General features: G+C 50.9%; 1 protein-coding gene across 1 annotated transcript in view; it reads left to right on the top strand.

Moving 5' to 3' along the window:
- Positions 1 to 2227: 2227 nt before the first annotated feature.
- NIT2 (nitrilase family member 2) overlaps positions 2228 to 15371 on the top strand; it is a 41715-nt gene continuing 28571 nt past the window's right edge. Inside the window, exons 1-3 of the mRNA XM_044284472.1 lie at positions 2228 to 2326; positions 5147 to 5265; positions 15022 to 15142. Of these exons, the coding sequence (XP_044140407.1) occupies positions 2302 to 2326; positions 5147 to 5265; positions 15022 to 15142 (265 nt within the window). The 5' untranslated portion in view covers positions 2228 to 2301. The remainder of the gene's footprint in view (positions 2327 to 5146; positions 5266 to 15021; positions 15143 to 15371) is intronic.

Below are 15371 nucleotides of genomic sequence, written 5' to 3'. Positions count from 1 at the left end.
TGGCTAATTTGACTTTTTTTCATTGCTTCTCTTACCCAAAAAAATGTGATCAAAAAGTCACACACACACTCCAAAATGGTATCAATAAAAGCTACAGATTAATCTTCAAAGGAGAGAAACAAAAACGAGCGGCACTCACCGATTTGTAGAAAAGGTATTCTTTAATCCAGAGCAGGAGGGGGGTGCATGGAGTGCAAACACAGCATCAAGCGACAGCCATTTCGCGCGTAAGTGCGCTTCTTCTGGCTTGAAGAAGCGCACATACGCGCGAAACGGCTGTCGCTTGATGCTGTGTTTGCACTCCATGCACCCCCCTCCTGCTCTGGATTAAAGAATACCTTTTCTACAAATCGGTGAGTGCTGCTCGTTTTTGTTTCTCTCCTTTGAAGATTGTTTTGCACATGCACTGCTGCTACAGGCTGAGCACCACCGCAAGGCATCACTCCTCGGTATTTATTTCATATAGCACATAGGCTGGTGTAGTGCCACTGATATACCTTTTCTACAGTTTTACAAAAGCTACAGATTGTCCCACAAAAAAATGAGCCCCCACACAGCTCAGTAGATATAACTAGTAGATATACTAGAATATGGTGATGTAAACATTTTTTTCAAAGTTACTTTTTTTTTTTTTTTACACTATTTAGACATAAAAACCTATACATATGGGGCATTGTAACCCATAATAAATGGTGGCATTAGAAAGTACAACTTGTCCCCCAAAAAATAAGCCCTCATACAGCTATGTGAACAGAAATAGTACGGTCACTTAGATGGAGCAGGTTCTAATTACACTGTGCCGCCACTTACGCTGGGTTCACACCTGAGCGTACTCTGTATGCGCGATTTTTTCGGGCGTTTCCATACGCGGCTCCGGAAACAATCAAACGCCCATTGTCACGCGTTCCCGGAAGTCTATGTGCGGGAACACGCGACATTACGCTCCAAAGAAGCTCCTGTACTTCTTGGGGCGTAGGGCGTTTTACAGCGCGTTCGTACGCGCTGTAAAACGCTCAGGTGAGAACCATGCCCATACGGAATCATTGGTTCTTGCCTGTTGAGCGTTTTACAGCGCGTAGGAACATGCTGTAAAATGCTCAGGTGTGAACCCAGCCTTACAAAGGAGATAACGCGCAGATAATTCTGAAGAGGAAGCAGCGCTTGCACAGAAAGGTCATCAATATCTGATTGGCGGGGGTCCGGCTGCGGAGCTGCAGTCTCTTCCTGGGCCCAGTGATGTCACGTGGTCTAGGAGTAGTTTAGTTGCATTTAAGTAAATGGGGGTGAGGTGTGATACCAAGCACAGCCGCCGTACAATGTACAGCAGTGGTCGTTAGTAGGGGCTATCCTGAGGACACCAGTAATCCTGCCGTCCTCTCTCCATACACTGTCCTGCTTAGTCTCCTTTGTGCTCGCACTCAGTATTAGTACCCCTTAGGGGCCAACAAAGTTTGGCAGTGCCCTCTTGGTATGACACCCGCAATGGTGTACCCACACAGGATTTAGGCTACTTTTACACTAGTGTTAATATTTTCTGGTATTAGGATCCGTCACAGGGTCTCAAAACCGGAAAAAAAACGCTTCAGTTTTGTCCCCATTCGTTGTCAATAGGGACAAAATGTAACTGAACAGAATGGAATGCTCCAAAATGCCTTCCGTTCCGTTCTCGTATCGGAGAGCAAACCGCATGATGCAAAACATGGATACCGGCCGTGTGCGCTCTGCATTTTGCGGATCGGAACGTCCTTCTCCATGATAGAAATGCCTATTCTTGTCTGCAAATAGGACAAGAATAGGACATGTTCTATATTTCTTGCTGGGGTCACGGAACGGCCCCTTTAAAATGAATGGGTCCGCATCTGATCCGCAAAGTTGCGAAATGGATGCGGACAGAAAAATATGGTTGTGTGAATGGGTCCTATCAGTGCGGCACAGTGCCCCCTTACTGCTTCCCCAGGTAGTGCCCCCTCACTATAGTGCTTCTGGACCATGTGGTTTCCTTCAAAGCCAGCTTCTCCCTAGAGTGAAAGGGCTGATAACTGGGGACAATGGCTTATATTCTTCACAAGGCAAAATATTATGAAATATTTCTGACCCTTCCTCAGGCCTCCTTAAAACAATTTGTAAACAAAAACAAAAACAAGATGCCTTCTTGGCGTCTCCGTCTTCACTCGTGCTACAGAACGCAAGCACTGCATGGAACTACACTTCCCACAATCCCTATAGGCGGAGGTGCACGCCCACTTCCGGGTTTGGTGGATGATTGACAGGAGCGTGTGACTGCTTGCGGCAGGTCACATTATGCAGACTGCTAGAGCCATGGCCAGTAAGTACCCGGGTGTATGTCAGTGCTGTGGGGTCCTGTCCTCACTGGCGGGGGGAGCCGGGAACTTACCGCACGGGTTACTTACCGGCCTTTTTCTTCCCTGTATTTCTGCACACACTAGTGTCCATAGAGGAGGAAGGGACACAGACCTGAGGTTACATGGTGTATATTAGCAGGGGGAGTAAACCTGGGGCTCCCAGTAGGTCAGTGCCATCATGGCATGCTGGAAGTTGTAGTTCCACAGGTGGCAGTCCCCATGGTGTCCCCATCCTGTCACCTCCCCTCACACCCCTGTTTTAGCAAATAATTCTACACTACATAATATGGCAGTTCTGTCAATTTATTTATACAGTTTATAGATTTCCAACAGGAATAAGAGAGGTGCAGACTGCAGAGTCCACGGTTGTTATTTAATGAATAGCCCAAGTGTTTGCTAAAATCACATGTCCGGAGAGCTGCCGCGTCCTCCTTAACCCCTTACCTACTCATTTTTCGTTTTCCTACTTTCTCCCTTCCTTCCAAGAGCCTTAACTTTTTTTAAATTTTTCAGCCGATCTGTGTATTTGCAGGATGAGCTGCTGTAGTTTTTATTTGTACCATTTTGGGGTACTTAAGGGTACTTTCACACTAGCGTTATTCTTTTCCGGCATAGAGTTCCGTCCTAGGGGCTCAATGCCGGAAAATAACTGATCAGTTTTATTCTAATGCATTCCTAATGCATACGTTTTTTGGATGGAGAAAATACCGCAGCATGCTGCAGTTTTCTCTCCTGCCAAAAATACTAATCACTTGCCCGATCCGGCATTAATTTACATTTAAGTGTATTAGTGCCGGCAAAACAGATCCGGTTTTCCTTGTCTGCGCATGTTCAGACCTTTAAAAATGCAAAAAATTATACCGTATCCTTTTTTCCGGATGACACCGGAGAGACAGATCCGGTATTTCAATGCATTTGTCAGACGGATCCGCATCCAGATCCGTCTGACAAATGCCATCAGTTTGCGTCCGGATCTGCCTGCCAGATCCTCTGCCGCACGTGTGAAAGTACCCTAAGACCTTTTGATAATTTCATATGCAGTTCTGGCATTGTGCTTTTTTTTTACTAGGCGTTCACCTGGTGGGGTCAGTAATGTGATATTATAATATTTTCGGATGTGGCGGTGCTATTTATGGCTAGTTCACATCTGCGCTAGTTTATTCTGTTGTTCTGCACCAATAGAGGAGCAGAACAATGAAGTGAAACCACCAGAGCCCAACAGATCCCTTTGACTAGAATGGGGTCCGTTTGGTTTCCGTCAGGGGTCCACTTTTTAAGTGTTTTTTTTTTACCCGGAATAAAGTCCTGTGTGCGGGATAGTTTGTATACTGTTTTGTGGAATCTGAGACAGATACCCTAAATGGATGCTCCAACACAAATTCTTATTTTTAGATATGATAAATGTTTGTTTTTAACTTTTTTTTTTTCTATTTTGTTTTTTAAAACTTTTTTTTTTTAACTTTTTTTTTTCTATCCCTCTAGGGGACTTGAACGTGCAATCACTGGATCGGTTGTACAGTACACTGCTGTACTTTTGTATTGTGCTCTTGAGTTTCCGCTCTTTGGGAGGGGTTGGGGAGTTTGCAGTCAGGCTGCAGAAGGAAGCCCCCTCCATATGTTTAATTGCTGAGATGCCACATTTGTTATCGTGTCTGAGGGGTTAAATGGCCACTGCAGGTGGTGGGTCTTCTGTGTAACGCAGCTACCGTGGTGTGTGCTCAGCTCCTGAGCCTGCCCCTTAACAGTGGAGCTGGCTCCGTTCTAAACAGAAGCCATAGTCATAGTATGAACAGAGTCTTAGGTCACATGCGCCTGGCGCATTTTATGGAGGCACGGAACCCCATGGAAGCACTACGGAGTGTTTCCGTGGGGTTTTTCTCCTTGCCTCCGCACAGCTTTAAAAAACGGGTCTGGATCTGTTGTGGCAGCCGCACGGATAGTGCCCGTGCATTGGGGACCGCAAAGTGTGACGGCCGTGTGCATGAGGCCTAAGGTTTTGCTACTTCTAAAAAGCAGTCCCATGCAGTCTATACTATTGGGCGAGCCTGAGCCCCGTGCCTGTTAGAAGAGCCTAGAGGGCAATCTACTGGCTCCATCCAGACTAATGCCTCATTCACAAGTCCGCAATTCTGTTCCGCATTTTGCGGAATGCAATTGCGGACCCATTCATTTCTATAGGGCCACACGATGTGCTGTCCGGATCCAGAAATGCGGATCCGCACTTAGGGGTCCACAATTCCGTTCCCCAAAAAAATAGAACATGTCCTATTCTTGTCCGTAATTGCTGACAATATTGGGCATTTTCTATTATAGTGCCGGCGTAGTGCGGTCCGCAAAACACATAAGGATGTGTAAATGGACCCTAATGCCTCATTCATACGTCAGTGTTCGGTCAGTGTTTGTTTCTTTTGGGGTTTTTTTTGAGCCAAAACCAGCTGCGGCTCTAAACACAGAACAGGAGCAGATCTTTCCCTTATATCTCATCTCTGTGTCGTCTCCACTTCTGGTTGTGGCTCAAAATAACTGATGGGAAAACACTGACCAAACACTGACGTGTGAATAAGGCATAAGGTGATGCCACTGGTTCACCCCTGGCAGAAGCCTGGATTCCCACATCCAGTTTTTGGTGCAATTATTTGAGCTAAACACAGACATGGATACAAAATCTGTCTTTCTTTGAGTCTTCTTCATTTTGGAGCTGCTCTGTGTGATTGCAGCCTCGCGGCACACTGCTATATGGCGTCGCACGTCTTTGATCCTGAAACCTCCATTTGTCTCCCTAGAATTTAAAGTGGCCTTAGTGCAGCTCCTGGTGTCGCCGGTGAAATCCGATAACCTGAAAAGAGCATCTGAGCTGATAAAACAGGCTGCACAGCAAGGGGCGCAGATCGTGGCCCTGCCCGTGAGTATGTCCATGGATCTTAAGGCTGTATTAGACATCAGCGAGGATCGAATGCTCGTTTATTGGGCAATTGGAATCTTCCAGCATGCTTAAAGGGCTTCTGTGACCCCCCAAAAGTCATTAAAATCCTTATACTGCGATTTTTCAATATATAGGGCTCTTCCCTTTTTCTGTTGGCTAGTTTCTTTAAAAACTGCACTTTTATAATATGTAAATTACCTCTCTACCAGCAAGTAGGGCGGTTACTTGCTGGTAGCCGCCGCATCCTCCTTTAAAAAAAACGCCCCCTTCTCCTGCTGATTGACAGGGTCAGCGAGCGCTCTCCTCCTCCGGCTGGCCCTGTCTGCAATTCAAATCCCGCGCCTGCACCTCATTCGGCACAGGCGCTCTGAGAGAAGGACGCTCGCTTCCTCAGTGCGCCTGCGCCGATGACGTCACCGTTTTTTTTAAAGGAGGATGTGGCGGCTACCAGCAAGTAGACGCCCTACTTGCTGGTAGAGAGGTAATTTGCATATTATAAGAGTGCCGTTTTGAAAGAAACTAGCCAACAGAAAAGGATAAGAGCCCTATATATTGAAAAATCGCAGTATAAGGATTTTAATTAGCCCCCCCCAAAAAAAGAGACTTTTGGGGGGGTGACAGAAGACCTTTAAAAATCCTCTTTTGATCGCACAGTGTATTCACGATCTACTGCTGGCAAACAACTAGTCAGTATGGGGATGGGCGATGGCATAACTACCTCTCCTCTCCATACTGTGGAGGAGATGCCTGAATGTAATAGCAGCCGTCTCCTCTGCTAACGAGCAGGCTATTGCTGGGAAGGAACTCTTCCCTCCCGGTAATCGCCTGCTAGATCATGCAGTGAGTTAATCGCAGGAATCGCGCTCCGTGTGTGAACGTGAGTCTCCATCCTGAACCTGCAGGTGCGCAGGAATAAGAGGTGCGGAATGCAGAGTCCATGGTTGTTATTTAATGAATAGCCCAAGTGTTTGTAAAATCACATGTCCGGAGCGTCCTCTTTAACCCCTTAGCAACTCATTTTGGCAGAGACGTTTTCCTACTTTCTCCCTGCCTTCCAAGAGCCATAACTTTTTTATTTTTCAACCTATCTGTGTATTTGCAGGATGAGCTGCTGTAGTTTTTATTTAAGACTTTTTGATCATTTCATATGCAATTCTGGCATTCTGCTTTTTAAAAAAAAAAATTCACCTGGTGGGGTCAGTAATGTGATATTATAATATTTTCGGATGTGGCGGTGCTATTTATGGCTCGTTCACATCTGCGCTAGTTTATTCTGTTCTGTTCCGTATGGTTTCCGTCAGGAGTCCACTTTTTAAGCGTTTTTTTAGCCGGAATAAAGTCCTGCGTGCAGGATATTTTGTCTACTGTTTTGTAGAATCTGGGACAGATGCCCTAAATGGATGCTCCAACACAGGCCCTTATGCTTACACATATATAGATAGATATATACATAATCTCCTCTTTCACACGACCGTATGGCTTTTTCAGTGTTTTGCGGTCCGGTTTTCACTGATCCGTTCCGTTTTTTTTCATTGTGTTTAAGTTTCTGTTCCGTTTTTTTCCGTTCTGTTTTCCTGTATGGCATATACAGTAATTACATAGAAAAAAATAGGGCTGGGTGTAAAATTTACAATAGATAGTTCCACAAAACGGAAGAGATACAGATGTATTTCCATATGTGTTCAGTTTTTTTGCGGACCCATTGACTGGAGCCACGGAACGTGATTTGCGAGCAATAATAGGACATGTTCTCTCTTTCCACGGAACGGAAATGTGTCTGAGGGGTTAAATGGCCACTGCAGGTAGTGGGTCTTCTGTATAACGCAGCTACTGTGGACTGTGCTCAGCTCCTGCGCCTGACCCTTAACAGTGAATCTGGCTTCATTCTAAACAGAAATCATGGTCATAGTGTGAACAGAGCCTTATACTGATTTATAATGCTGTGTGTCTCTGCTTGACCTTACTGATACAGGATCATAGTGAAGATTTATGCCACTATGATCCTGTAGAAGTAAGGTCAAGCAGAGACACACAGCATTATAAGTCTGTATAATGCTCTGCACTCCTGCAGATACAGAAGGGAGGATCAGGCTCACACACAGAGCGTGATTCCCGTAATGGACTCGCTCGTGAGAAGCAGCCCTTAGTCAGATATATTAATTGCATAGAAAACTGGAATTTGTTTTCTAATACAGGTTCCCCTCTTATCTTATTTACATGAGTTCTCTTTGCTAGACCGCAGATCAGACACTGAGCAAACGCACTCCATTGCTTCACCTTTATGTTGTGCCATCTCTCTAAGTGCCCTTGGTGATCAAAGTCCTTTACTTTTCGCAACAATAAATTCTGTATTTTTTTTTCCCCCAACTTGTTTTGTTTTTAGAATACTGTTATTCCTGCTGGGAATTAATGAATAAACTGACTACTGGATGTTTCCAGTCCCATCCGTAAAAAAAGCACTGCCATTGTGCAATCATTGCTGGCCGTATCAGACCGTGTGGGGACAAGGAGACTGGTAACTCCCAGTTGTTAATTTTTTCATACCTTTCACAGCGAAATAACAGAGGAGCAGCACAGTTTCCCTTTGCATTGTTATTTCAACTATTTACTGAAGCCTGTATTACACTGCCCAATTTTTCGGCAGATAATCGCTAACGAGTGTTTGCATGACCGATCGTTAGCGATCATCTGGCAGTTTAATTCTGCCACCGATTGCCTGATGAACGAGCATCAGACAATCCAAGTCTTTTGACAAGTTAAAAAATGTACGTTTGCAGGCGGCAGATCGTGGTGTCTAAGGGTCCATTCACACGTCCGTGGTGTATTGCAGATCTGCATTACACCGGGCCGCACATGGCCGGCGCTAAATAGAGAAGTCTGCGGACAAGAATAGGACATGCTCTATTTCTCGCCCATTTTCCTTGGGGGACACAGACCTTGGGTATAGCTCAGCTCCCTAGGAGGCGTGACACTAAGTAAAACTGTTAAGCCCCTCCTCCATCAGCTATACCCTCAGCCTGGAGATAGAGGCTACCAGTTTTAGCTTAGTGTCCAAGGAGGCAAGACACCCCCTGCTACTGCAGGGCTGTTTTCTCCTTGTTATTTTATTTTTCCTCTAATTTTGTTATTTTACTTTTTCCTAGGGATACCAGAGACACATGGACCTCTCTGCTCTCCCGGGGTTGAGCTGCGCCAGTGCCAACTTATCTGCACTGCTGCCTCCCCCACAGAAGCAATAGGAGGATCTGGGCAGCAATAGGAGGATCCCGCCAGCTAGGGGGTCGCCTGCACGCCAAGCCCCTCTTCCAGCTTCCTGCCACTGCGGTGCCAGTGGCTGAAGGGGCGACCCTGCTGGAAGGAACTGAGGGTGAAGACGTCGGCCGGTGAGATGGCTATTCCAGCCCATACCCCGTCCCTATCTGCAGCATCTACCCCTCTGGGTAAGGGGGGCACCCGTGGTCGCTAGCCCTGAGAGCTGAGCGCTCAAGCAGACCCTCCCCAGCTCCCCTCAGGTATATCCTCAGCACCCCCACGCCGTTCCCCCCACGCTGCTTTCTTCAGGGCCCGGCATACTCTCTCCCTTCCCGCCGCCGCCCGCTCCGTTCCGAGAGCGGGGGGGCGGGGCTTATGCCCGACATGGGCAGATCGGGCTCGGCGGAGCAAGGGACATGGTGGCAAAAAGGTCACCCACCTGGGCACATCGCCGCACTCTAGGGGCCTGCGGGCCCTTTATTTTCTGGCTTCTTCTTAGCCCTGAGAGCGTTTTCGGCAGCAGGGGGCGTGGCTTACGCGCGCGTCATTTTGGGGGCGGAGTTAAGTTCTCCTTCAGGAGACATTTCAAGCGCTGTAGGGGCGGAGCTTGTTCCCCGCGCTTCTGCTGAGGTTTCCCGCGTTTCCTCACTCCTGACAGGAAGCTGGGACACGGTGGGAGACTCTAAACTCCTGTGTACATCGCTCGGCTTCTGTGGGCGCTATCTGCTGGCTGACTGCTGTTCGTTGCTCTCTGCTGCTGCTGATCTGGGCCATCTCTACTCCTGACGTTCTTCTGAGGCACTGGTAGGACAGTTAACCCTCTCCTAACCCTCTTGGTCATAGCTGCTATAACCCTTTGTGGTCTCTATATTAGAGTACAGCCACACTTCAGCATGTCAGATCCCACGGGTGCCCCCAAACCCTGGTACCATGCCTGTACCGCCTGTAAGGAACTTTTTCCGCGTGGGCAATCTGAGCCGCATTGCCTTGCATGTCAGGTCCCGGTGCAGGGCCCGCTTCCCGCTGCGCCCCCCGGTGCCTCTGAACCCCCTGACTGGGCTAGGTCTCTGTCTCAGGCGGTGGAAAGCCTTACACACGTAGTGGGCCGTCTCGTGGATAGACCGCCTCTCCCGCAGGCTGCCACAATCCCTGTCGCACCCGCTGGGACTACCGTTTCTGCCGCCCCCACTGGTTCCCTGCCTCCCAGCGAATCTTCCAGGGCCCGGCATACTCAGAAACGTTCAAGGGTTGAGCGCACATCTTCTCCAGATGCTTCGCTCTCTCCGCCATGCGTGCGAGCTCAGTCAAGTCTATCCTCTCAAAGGGATACGCTTTCTGAGGGAGAACTGGCGAATTCGGACGTGGACATGGACTCAGAGCTTCCGTCCAAATTGGCGTCCGCGGTGGGGCATCTTATCACTAGCATCCGTGATACCTTTCAGCTACACGATGACCCCCCCAGCTCTGAACAGGCCGGCGTGTCCTTTCTCCGCCCCAAACAGGCCTCCAAGGTTTTTCCCATACACGCTGATTTTTCTTCTGTGGTATCCAAGGCTTGGACTCGGCCTAACGTCCGCTTTATTACACCCAAAAAGCTGGACATTTGTTATCCCTTTCCAGCGGATTCTGTGACCACGTGGACATCCCCGCCTAAGGTTGATCCTCCCGTGGCTCGCCTGTCCAAAAGCACTACTATTCCTGTACAGGACGGATCTTCCCTCCAGTCTGTTGAGGACCGTCGTACGGAATCCCTCTCCAAGGCCATATTTACTGCCTCTGGTTCGGCCCTTAGACCGGTCTTTGCCTCCGCCTGGGTTGGTAAAGCGGTCTCTGAATGGGGTTTGCAACTGGAACAGGAGTTGGGGTCGGACGTCCCTGTTCAGGACCTCCGTTCCTTAGTCCAACTAATTGTTCAGGCCGGAAAATTCGTCTGTGAGGCCTCCCTTGATGCGGGTGCCCTCATTGCCCGTTCCTCTGCCCTGGCAGTTTCTGTCAGGAGGGAACTCTGGCTGAAGGTTTGGGCGGCGGACGCCGCTTCCAAACGCTCTTTGGCCGGCCTACCATTCACGGGTTCCCGCCTGTTCGGAACCCGTCTGGACGAACTTATATCAGAGGCCACGGGTGGGAAGAGTACTCACCTCCCCCAGTCCAGGCCAAAGGGCGCCCCCCGTGGTCGCGCTGGTTCGTCCAGTTTTCGGTCCTTTCGCAAGCCCACCGGGTCTAGACCCGCGGCCAGTTCCTCTTCCTCTGGCCCAGCCCAGGATAGACGCAAGAAGCCGTTTTTTCGGACGCAACCTACCTGGCGCAAGTCCCAGCCTGCACGGGCTCCCACAGGCCAGCAGCCCTCTGCCTGAAGGTGCGCCCCCACCCACCCGGGTGGGGGGCCGCCTTCTCCTATTCAGGAACGTATGGCGGGCCCACATCTCAGACGCATGGGCGCTCGAGATTGTATCTTGCGGATACAAAATCGAATTTGCGTCCATTCCGCCAGACCGTTTCTTCCGATCCCGTCCTCCGCGGGATCCCGTACGAGCGGCCGCCTTCTTCGCGGCCATTCACTCTCTGATGGACGAGGGTGTCGTCGCCCCCGTGCCTCCGACGGAAAGGTTCAGGGGGTTCTACTCGAACCTCTTTGTGGTTCCCAAGAAGGAAGGCTCAGTGCGACCGATCTTGGACCTAAAACGCCTGAACCGTTTTCTCCGACTGCATAGATTCCGGATGGAGTCTCTCAGGTCCGCAGTGGTCTCCCTGGAAAGAGGGGATTTCATGGCCTCAATCGACATTCAGGATGCATACCTCCACGTTCCGGTTGCTCCATGTCATCACCGCTTCCTGCGCTTCGCGGTGGGGGACGATCACTTCCAATTCGTCGCCCTTCCCTTTGGTCTGACGACGGCTCCTCGAGTGTTCACCAAAGTCCTGGCCCCTGTCTTGGCCCTTCTACGTTCAAGAAGTGTTTTTCTTCTCCCATACTTGGACGACATCCTGGTCAAGGCACCCTCCTTCTCTCAGGCATCCGGCAGTGTGGAACTCACTCTGGAGACCCTGACGCGGTTCGGTTGGATTATCAACCACCCCAAGTCTTCCCTTACCCCCTCCAGACGGCTGATCTTCCTGGGGATGCTCCTGGATACAGAGTTGGCGGAGGTCCGCCTTCCGTCGGACAAGCGTCTGGACCTTCGCGGGTCGGTTCGCAGTCTCCTCCGTCATCACCGCCCTTCCCTCAGATCCAGCATGCGGTTGTTGGGAAAGATGGTTGCCTGTTTCGAAGCGGTGCCATTCGCACAATTCCGATCCCGCACCTTTCAGAGGGCAATTCTGTCGGCCTGGGACAAATCACCGAGGAGTCTGGACAGGACCTTTCTTCTGCCTCCCCTGGCTCGGGCTTCCCTCGGCTGGTGGTTGCATATCCCTCTAAGGGGGAAGTCCTTCCTTCCACTGAACTGGCTGGTGATTACCACCGATGCCAGCTTACGGGGGTGGGGGGGGGGGGGGGTTTCCCTCCCCGGTCCATCCAGGGCATTTGGTCTCTATCGGAGTCCAAACTTCCAATCAATATTCTGGAACTGAGGGCGATTCTTCTGTCCCTCAGACACTGGACCCATCTGCTGAGGGGCCACCCTGTTCGGATCCAATCGGACAATGCCACGGCTGTGGCATACATAAACCATCAGGGAGGCACTCGCAGCGCTGCAGCGATGCAAGAGGTGACCCTCATTCTCCTCTGGGCGGAGACGCACGTGCCGGCCTTATCTGCGATTTACATCCCGGGGGTGGACAACTGGGCGGCGGATTTCCTCAGCCGGTCCACCATCGACCCGGGAGAATGGTCCCTGCACCCAGAGGTGTTCGAAGCCCTTTGTCTTCGCTGGGGTCGCCCCGACGTGGACCTCATGGCCTCCAAATTCAACCACAAGGTCCCCCTATACCTGGCCAGGGCACGGGACCCGAAGGCATACGGCGCCGACGCGCTCGTCCTTCCGTGGCGCGAATTCTCCCTTCTGTATGTCTTTCCTCCTTTTCCCCTCCTGCCACGGGTTCTTCGGAGGATCGCGGCAGAGGGCGTCCCCGCGATTCTAATCGCCCCGGATTGGCCCCGCCGGTCTTGGTACGCCGACCTAATGTTGCTGTTGGCAGACGCACCGTGGCCACTGCCCTCCAGGGAAGACCTTCTCTCTCAGGGACCGATCTTCCACGAGCATTTAGGCTCGCTACGTTTGACGGCGTGGCTATTGAGACCGCCGTCTTAACGCGACGGGGTTTCTCCGCGGACGTAGTCCGCACCATGATCCGTGCTCGTAAGCCCATATCCTCTAGGATCTACTATCGGGTTTGGAGGTCCTATCTGGGGTTCTGTGAGTCCCGGAGCATCCCACCTCTCCGGTTTTCTCTTCCCACAATCCTGTCCTTCCTCCAGTCGGGTCTGGACCTGGGGCTGAGCCTCAGTTCTCTGAAGGGTCAGATTTCGGCGCTGTCTATTCTTCTCCAGCGTCCCCTGGCCCCTTTTGGGCCAATTAAGACCTTCTTACAAGGGGTGGCTCACTCTGTTCCGCCGTACCGCCCTCCAGTTCCTTCCTGGGACCTGAATGTGGTGCTCTCGGCGCTCCAATCAGCCCCCTTCGAGCCTTTACGGGAGGTCTCCCTTCGCCTTCTGTCCTGCAAGGTCATCTTTCTTGTGGCCATCACGTCTCTCCGACGGGTGTCGGAGTTAGCGGCTCTTTATTGCTCCGAACCTTTCCTGATCTTCCACCAGGATAAGGTTGTGCTTCGGCCTGTCCCGACCTTCCTGCCAAAGGTGGTCTCCGCCTTTCACATCAATGAGGACATCGTCCTTCCGTCGCTCTGTCCCTCTCCTTCCCACCCCAGAGAACGGGAACTGCACCGTCTGGATGTGGTCAGGGCGTTGAAGATTTACTTGGAGGTCACCGGATCCTTTCGGCGCACGGACTCCCTGTTTGTGGTTCCGGAGGGTTCGCGCAAGGGTTTGGCGGTCTCCAAGGTGGCTATTGCCCGTTTCATTAAACTGGCGGTGTCTGAGGCTTATCGAGCCAAGGGCAGAGCTCCGCCTTTCGGCGTCACTGTTCATTCCACTAGAGCAGTCGGAGCTTCCTGGGCGCAGAGGCATCGGGCCTCGGCTGAACAGTTGTGCAAAGCAGCCACTTGGTCCTCTCTGCACACTTTCACAAAGTTCTATAGAGTGCATACGCATGCATCAGCGGATGCTGCTTTGGGCCGCCTGGTTTTGCAGGCAGCGGTTTCCTGATGCTCTGGTGGTGTTCCGCCTTGGGTTTGTGGTCCCTCCCTTCTTGGACTGCTCTTGAACGTCCCAAGGTCTGTGTCCCCCAAGGAAAATGGGCGAGAAAAGGAGATTTTTGTATAACTTACCAGTTAAATCTCTTTCTCGCTCTTCCTTGGGGGACACAGCACCCACCCTTCTGTGTTTGGTTACAGGGTTATGGTTTGGCGCCCCGTTGGGTTGCTGGCTGGTTGTTTCCGTTATTGGTTGTTATCCTTTCACTACTTGGACACGCAACTGGTAGCCTCTATCTCCAGGCTGAGGGTATAGCTGATGGAGGAGGGGCTTAACAGTTTTACTTAGTGTCACGCCTCCTAGGGAGCTGAGCTATACCCAAGGTCTGTGTCCCCCAAGGAAGAGCGAGAAAGAGATTTAACTGGTAAGTTATACAAAATCTCCTTTTTCTTGCGGAGCTGCGGACCGTAAGATCAGGGCCGCGCTCCGGAAATGCGGATGCGAAGTGCACATAGTGTGCTCTCCGCATCCATTCCGCCCCCATGGAGAATGAATGGTTCCGCACAATTGTGGAACGGATGTGGACCACACTTAGGAACGTGTGAATGGAGCCTAATAGCAATCTGCCACCGGCAAACCACTATACAGCATGAGGATGAGCGGTGGCATAGCGATCGCCCCTTCCCATGCTGCGGAGGAGATCACTGCATGTAATAGCAGCGGTCTCCTCCGCTAGCGAGAAGGCGATTGCCGGGAGGGAAGCAATCATCTACCACATCAGGCGGTGTAATACAGCCTTAAGACAGATGGCAGGTTGTCCTTGAAGATCCCCCACGGCGTTGATAAGGTGCCGGGCCTATTTCAGATGAACCGGCCATGACTACTGAGATTCATTGTGACCAGTCACCTGAAAATCTGTCTGAACAGCTCCTTATGCAGGCGATGCAAGTATTTCCCGGGAAGATGGCCGGGCGCCTCGTTATTACATCTTTGATCTCCATTTATCAGTCATGTGGCAGAGGCTGCAGGGAGGGCGCCCCCCAGGTCATGTGGCAGAGGCTGCAGGGAGGGCGCCCCCCAGGTCATGTGGCAGAGGCTGCAGGGAGGGCGCCCCCCAGGTCATGTGGCAGAGGCTGCAGGGAGGGTGCCCCCCAGCTATCTCCCCACCAGCTCTTGAAGGAAAGTTATTTATTGAGTAATAATCTTGCTTTTGTGGCCTTGTTTCTTCCTAGGAGTGCTTCAATTCTCCTTATGGTACCAACTTCTTTCCTGAGTATGCCGAGAAGATCCCTGGGCCGTCCACGCAGGTGTTATCAGACGTGGCCAAGGAATGTGGCATCTATCTAATCGGAGGTAAGATGCAGTGTTACTGGTGATGTGTTAGAGGACCTGTCATCTGCCGTAGTACTGGAACCTGTCAGCAGAGCTCTAGTTACTAAACCACCGACATGCTGCTGCTGTGGGGGTGTAAATGTCTAACAGGAGGCAAAGAAGTTATAAAACTTACCTTTCCAGCAGCGCCCAGATGACTACTGGTGAGCAGCGCATGGCGAGTACTTGCAGTGTCCTTTTTGTTCGCACC

This window comes from Bufo gargarizans, chromosome 3 (genome assembly GCF_014858855.1).
Source record: "Bufo gargarizans isolate SCDJY-AF-19 chromosome 3, ASM1485885v1, whole genome shotgun sequence".
Lineage (NCBI taxonomy): Eukaryota > Metazoa > Chordata > Amphibia > Anura > Bufonidae > Bufo > Bufo gargarizans.
This window is presented reverse-complemented; position numbering and strand designations above follow the sequence as displayed.